At 53.8% G+C, this 6,362-nt stretch overlaps 1 protein-coding gene across 1 annotated transcript in view; it reads right to left on the bottom strand.

The window, feature by feature from the left end:
- The window catches only part of GALNT17 (polypeptide N-acetylgalactosaminyltransferase 17), a 457,848-nt gene extending 452,696 nt beyond the window's left edge, over nt 1-5,152 (bottom strand). Inside the window, exon 1 of the mRNA XM_003794210.2 lies at nt 4,915-5,152. Within this exon, the coding sequence (XP_003794258.1) occupies nt 4,915-5,152 (238 nt within the window). The remainder of the gene's footprint in view (nt 1-4,914) is intronic.
- Between the last annotated feature and the right edge of the window lie 1,210 nt (nt 5,153-6,362).

The raw sequence follows: 6,362 nt of genomic DNA, 5'->3' as shown, positions 1-6,362 counted from the left end.
TTTTTTTTTTTTTTGTAGAGACAGAGTCTCACTTTATCGCCCTCAGTAGAGTGCCCTGGTGTCATACTGCTCACAGCAACCTCCAAATCCTGGCCTTAGGTGATTCTCTTGCCTCAGCCTCCCGAGTAGCTTGGACCACAGGTGGCCACCACAACACCTGGCTATGTTGTTGCAGTTTGGCCAGGGCAGGATTTGAACCCGCCACCCTCTGTATATGGGGCTGGCGCCCTACCCACTGAGCCACAGGTGCCACTGATGTATTGTCACAATTTGAATACAGTGTCTTCCTTGCTTAAAATGTGTATACATTTTTTTGGGCACCCTCTGTATTTTTTTCTCTGATTACTTTATTATAAGAATACTGTATATATGTAAAAAGAAGATTGTATATAACATACATAACATACCAAATATGTGTTAACTGGCTGCTTAGTTATTGGTAAGGTTTCCAGTCACTAGGAAGCTAATAGTAGTTAAGTTTGGAGGGAGTCATAAGTTACAGGCAGATTTTCAACTTCACAGAGGTTTGGTACTCCTAATCTTAACACTGTTCAAGGATCAACCATAGGCATATCATAAAACCACACACTCCATAACACACTGAAACTTGCTGGTTCCTAATCTAGCTGACTGCTTCACTCTAAGCTCGTCAAAGGATCAGGTTTCCTTCAGTCAGGAGGATGAAGATGGCACCGGCAAGATGGCTTCCTCATACTCAGCCTTCTTCTGAGAGCTAAGTCCTTCCAGCCCCTCCCCCCCACCACATCCTCTCTACCCAACCCAGCCTTTACGATCTTGAGGTTATTTCCTCTTTGTCTATGATTTACTTTCTAAAACTAGCTCCCATCCAATTAATCAATTAATAAACCTTAAGTGACCACATTATGTGTGAGGTGTTATGACCTGCTGAGAGTGTGTTTAAAAGTCCAAAATATAGTTCCAGCACTTAAACAGCCTGCAATTCAGTTCTGGACTCAAAAGATAAATCCGTGGAGGCATGAGAGTGTAGGACAGGGGGGGAAAAGAGTCACCAAAGGGCAACAAAGACTCAAGCAACTCACCGCCAGAAAAGCTTAGGCTGTGCGGCCTGCCATAGCCCTGTCCCCGGCAGTGTCCATTAAAGGACAGACAAAATGTAGGGATGGGGTGGGAAAACACAAACCAGGCGACTGGCACTTCTCAAAGACTGGGGCTGAACTGTGGTGGCCAAAAATCCCAAGGCACATGTGAGGCCTTGCAGCAAGAATGTGCATGGGTATGGCACAGGAGGCAGAAGGGAGTAGGCACCAGTGAGAACACTGCAGATGCCCCTTGGAGCTGGCTGTGTCAGCTGGCCTGCCTGCCAGCCTGCAAGGTGGACCAGGACTCCTTAGGAAGTCAGAAGCCACTGGAAGATTTGGGCCCTTTGGAAGTGGTACTTTCCACCCAAATAGCTGGAGCTAGTGCGTGCTCAATTGGTCAGAGGCAGGACACCCAGTTAAAGGACAGTGGCTCAACCATCCAGACACAGGAAATAAGGGCAAGGGGCAGCCACAACTCATCCACTGAAAGGAATGGAAGAACAGCTGCAAAAGATGTTCTGGAGGGGAAAAAAGGAATCCATCTCTGGCTGCTTTCTCCTCTATACCTGCAACCTCCACCTCTTTCAAATGTCCCTATCAGCCTGTATTAAGAGAAACAAAACAAAATGACAATAACATACAGCTTTTTTTTTTTTTTTTTTTGCAGTTTTTCACCAGGGCCAGGTTTGAACCCACGACCTCTGGTATACGGGGCTGGCGTCCTACTCCTTGAGCCGCAGGCACCATCCCATATGGCTGTTTTTCAAAAGGCAGAATTCAGAACCAAGTCTTAGCAGAAGTGTGGGTCACTCCCTTGCTGTCCCAGTGGGCCACTTATGCAGAACATTTCACAAAAACCTGTTTTGTCAGTGAGAGAGCACCAGGGACATTTGGGCTCAGCGGTGGGGAAGGTGGAGCCCTCCAGGAGTCCTTCCTTCCCAAATCTCACAGGCGGCCAGAGCAAAGGTCTAGGAAACCTGAGCAACCCTTAAAATGCCACATCTTACTTGGCACAGAGGCACTAGACCTGGTAACCTTGCAGGCACTGTGCCCAGAGCCATTAATTCCTAAAGAAGGACTAAAGAACATTAAGGTCAAGGTTTCCTGCTCCTCCTTTGGTAGCAATGGATGGAGACAGGCTGCAGAGCAAGAGGACGTGTGAAGTCCAGGCCCCATCTTCCCAGGCACTGGGAGCCCTCTCCTGCCTCCCCCAGTCTCCAGCCTCCAGCTGCAGGAAGTGGCCTCAGCAGGCCTACATGCAGCAACAGATGGGACATGTGTTACCCGAAAAAGGCACAGGCCAAGGACAGAATACTTGGGGAGAGGGGTGGAAAAAGAAAGGGTCCTCTCTATTTCACAATCTTTCCCTGCTCACTTCCTGTAAGCTTCCTGTCATGACAAATGACACTAGGTAGACAAGAAGATGACATCTGCCTAGCTACAGCTTGAATTCCTAGCTTGCCCAGGAAAAGCTCTCAACTGGGCCTTCCTGCCAGCTCCTCCTCAGAGGGTGCAAGTCAGGAAAACTCAGCCTTCCCAACCCATAGCACCCAACCCAACAAGTCTGGGAAGTGTTTACCTGGCACAGGGCACAGAGAAAGAAGCCAGACCCCAGCCCAAATGAAGCAAGCTCTCAGCTTCTCTAAAGTCTGCCCAGCAACCAGGTCATCAGATGGGTTTTCTGCCTTTGCTCGCTTAGTATAGGCAGTAGAGCTTCAGGCCCCATTCAGACCTACTGAATCAGAGACTCTGGGTGTGGGATCCAGAAATATGTGTATTAACAGGCCTTCCAGATGATTCTAATGCACACACTAAAGACCCAGACATGCTGGTGCAGTAGCCAAGAAACTCTGTTCTGGAGCCAGATAGTCCAGGTTCAATTCCCAGCTCTGATGCTCACTGGCTGGGTGACTGTTCCCAAGTTACTTGGGCAGGGGCAGCAAGAGCACTTATCCGTCAGGGTCACTACAGAGACTCGATGGGTTCATGTGTGCCTGTGTCACACAGAATTTTATTAAATCTAGTAGGGGGGTTAGGGGATGTGGTTATATCCTACTTAATGTTCCTAATAGTTATATCCTATTAGTTCCTTGAAACTAATACTAAAATGACCAAATGACCTGTGCCCCTGAAAACAGCCTGAGAGTGAGGGAACCCAGGGTGTGTCTACAGCAGGAATCTGCGACGAATAATAAAGCCCAAAGCTTCTAATTCTTCCAGAAATGAGCTATGGGTTTTTGTTTCATTCCATGCCTTAGATTTCATACACTCAGGAGACGAGCTTCCACGTGACTTCCATGAGCTACCCTGACAGCCAGGCCACGTACCTTGCAAGGTATGGGGAAGAATGCAGTTTCCCACTGCAGGTTCAAGTTCAAAGCATCCCCTGTATGTCCTATGACATCAAGGAGATCATAATGTCTCTTGGTCTCAGAGATCTGACTACACACACTGCTACCCCCTACCCTAGTCAATTACCCACAAGGGTCGCCTGAGCAGCAGGACAACATCCTTTTCCCTGCCACCTGTCACCGGGATGGTCTCACATTCTCACTGTAGTGAAGACAGTTGAGTCTGGTCCTCAAACGTACAAAGGGATACAACTGTATTTGCAGCTCCACACATTTCTTTTTTCCATAGACCTAATACTCTTTATAATTAGGAAGAAACCACAGACAGAAGTTTGTGCATAGTAGCCAAGAACACAGGCTCTGTGGTCATCCAGGGTTCTGACTCCCAACTCTACTACTTCCTAGCCATAGGACACTGGCAACTTAGTTAACCTCCTCTCCCCTTGTTCCTCATTTTCCATCTGGGGATGGGGTGGAACTTCCCTTGGCTGCAATGAAATAATGCACTTGTAATGTCTTTACACATCGTTTGGCACACAGCAAGAATTCCACCCGTTATTATTACCCTGATCCGTAAGATTATCTCCAGTTAGCATGAGGACATGGCTCAGGAAGGGAGGAGGCAGCCTGTACCTAAAGTACTTACTGTACCTGCTTTTGATAACCCCAAGCAAACCTGGAAGGCCACCTGTACTTAAGTAGATAATACTCACTCTGACCCTGGGGACAGAGAATGTCCAGTGACCTAGACCAAGTGTGACCAGGGCAAATTAAAAGTGTCCCTCTTCTTCTGAAGCACTGAGAACATTTTAGGTGGAACAGATTAGGGCAATTGTCACCAATGAGATACCACACACCGCTTTGCACACTCTGGAAACACCTGTTTCCCAAGCCCACCCCGAACTTGATTATCCCTCCTGCAGCAGACACGGGGAGAAACCGGGAGCGGTTTTTTTTCCCATAGCCTCCAGGAAAGGGGCGGGAAAGGAAGAGTCCTCATTATTAGCAGTGCAGCCCGCCTCACTGAGAGATGAACATAGTCGTCCAACTTACTAATGCGCATTAGCCCTGCGACCCGGAGCCCTGACTTTCTCTGCAGACATTAAAGCCTGCCAATCTCCCCCTCTTCTCGGATTGCCCGGACCAAACTCTAAGAGCTAAGAGCTATTTTCTCCTAGACGGCGGCCGCACTTCCAGTCCCACTCGGCCGGCTCCACTAGTTTCTGCGCTCACTCGGGCTTGAGTCGCCAGGAAGCGATTTCCTGCCCTCACGCGGGGACCTGAAGTCAACTGTACCGACACGATTCCAGGAAAGCAAACTTGCAGCGGGGGTACAGAAAAGCAGGTAGCAGCCCTTGCCTCCTGCCCGAAATGGGGCAGGGTGGGTTGCGCGCGGGAGCCAAGAGGTGCCAGCTCTCCGGCACAGTGCGCAGGGGCCCCAGGGCTCACCCAGTGCCCAGACCCCCTGAGCCATACCCAGTCTCTGGCACGCGCGTCCTTACCATTCAACTGCCGGTAGACGATGTCCTCTAACAGGGAGAGGCGCTTCAGGACCGCATCCTGGATGGGGCTGACACTGTGCGCGCTGATGTTGGCTGCCTCGGCGCGCGGCCGGATCTCGTGGAAAGCGTCTCCGCTGCGCACCGCGATGGGCCGGCACTTGGCCAGGAAGAGGACAAAGCCGGCCACCGCGATCAAGTTCAACACCAGCAGCACTTTGACTCTTCTCAGTGAAGCCATCAAACAGCCCAGCCGGCCCTCGCCCCGGACCCGCGCCCCCTCCGGCTCCGGCGAGGCGCACACACCAGACGGCCCGCGATAATCGCAGCCGCTGTCCGCCCCACAGCGCCGATGCTCCGGCGGCTGAGACCGCTGGAGAACGGGACGGTCAGGGGCACAGTGGAATCGCTCACAGGAAAGCCGCAGGTCTGCAGAATTGCTCCCAGAGAAGCCTACTCAGTTCACCGCGCGCGGCCCCTTCTAGGCGTCTGGTCTAAAGGCCAAGAGCCAGGGCTTCTCCTTTGCTCCTGCAACTGCTCCGCCTCTGCACCTCGTACCTCTGGCGCCACCGCCACGGACCCCAGGACTAGCCAGTGGGGAGCCGCGGATGGAGCGGCGCACAGGTGCCAGGCTCAGGGGTGTCTACTGGCCCGCAGCGGAACGCGCAGCGCCTGGAGCCGCACAGCCACCACCCTCGCCCGCAGGCAGCCGTCGCGATGCAAGGCCAGCGGTCTTCAGCCTAGGACCGGTTCTCCTTGGCGGACGTCTTTGTTCCGCTCACCGACCCGCTCCATCACGCCGGGCAGAGGGTAAGCCTGCGCCGGACGCCCGCATCCTCCGCGCTCTGCAGTCACGCTCAAGTCTCGATTACTCTCAAAGTGGGGGTAGCACTTGGGGGCGGGCGAGGGGGCCGAGCGCTACGTCCTCTCCGCCCCTTGAGCGGGGGCCACCCCACCCTGTCCGCAAACTCACCAGCGCTCACAGCGCCGCCGGCTCCCGGACACGTTCCAAGTCCCAACACCGCGAGGAGAGCCTTCGGGGCCTGCCGGGCACACTGGCCAGTCTCGGAGTCGGCGCGGCGGGAGGCTGGCCAGAAGGAGGAGTCGCACCTCAAAAGTCACAGCACTTCTCCGCCCTCCTACCAAAACGTCGCGGGGAGAGCGGCCGGGAGGGACGCGCGCCGGCGCACCCTCCGATCCTCAGAACGGATCGCGCGGCTGGTCCCGCGTCCCAAGGAGCCAGACGCCCGGTCTCCCTATTGGCGGACACAGTGACACAGTCGCTGCGGCAGCAAGAGCCACACGGCCCCGGGGCTCGGGAGCCCGGAGGGGACGCGCAGGTGGCGGCGGAGGGCGGGGCGCAGCCCGAGGGGAGCGTCTGCGGCGCCAGCTCCTCCCCCGCCGCCCCTGGCCACCCTCTCCCCGCGAGCCCGTCGGCCGCCGCCGCCCGC

This window comes from Otolemur garnettii, unplaced genomic scaffold, assembly GCF_000181295.1.
Source record: "Otolemur garnettii isolate 467f Iridium unplaced genomic scaffold, OtoGar3 scaffold00077, whole genome shotgun sequence".
NCBI classification, from domain to species: Eukaryota; Metazoa; Chordata; class Mammalia; order Primates; family Galagidae; genus Otolemur; species Otolemur garnettii.
Note: the sequence above shows the minus strand (reverse complement) of the source record. Positions and strands in the feature narration are given on the sequence as shown.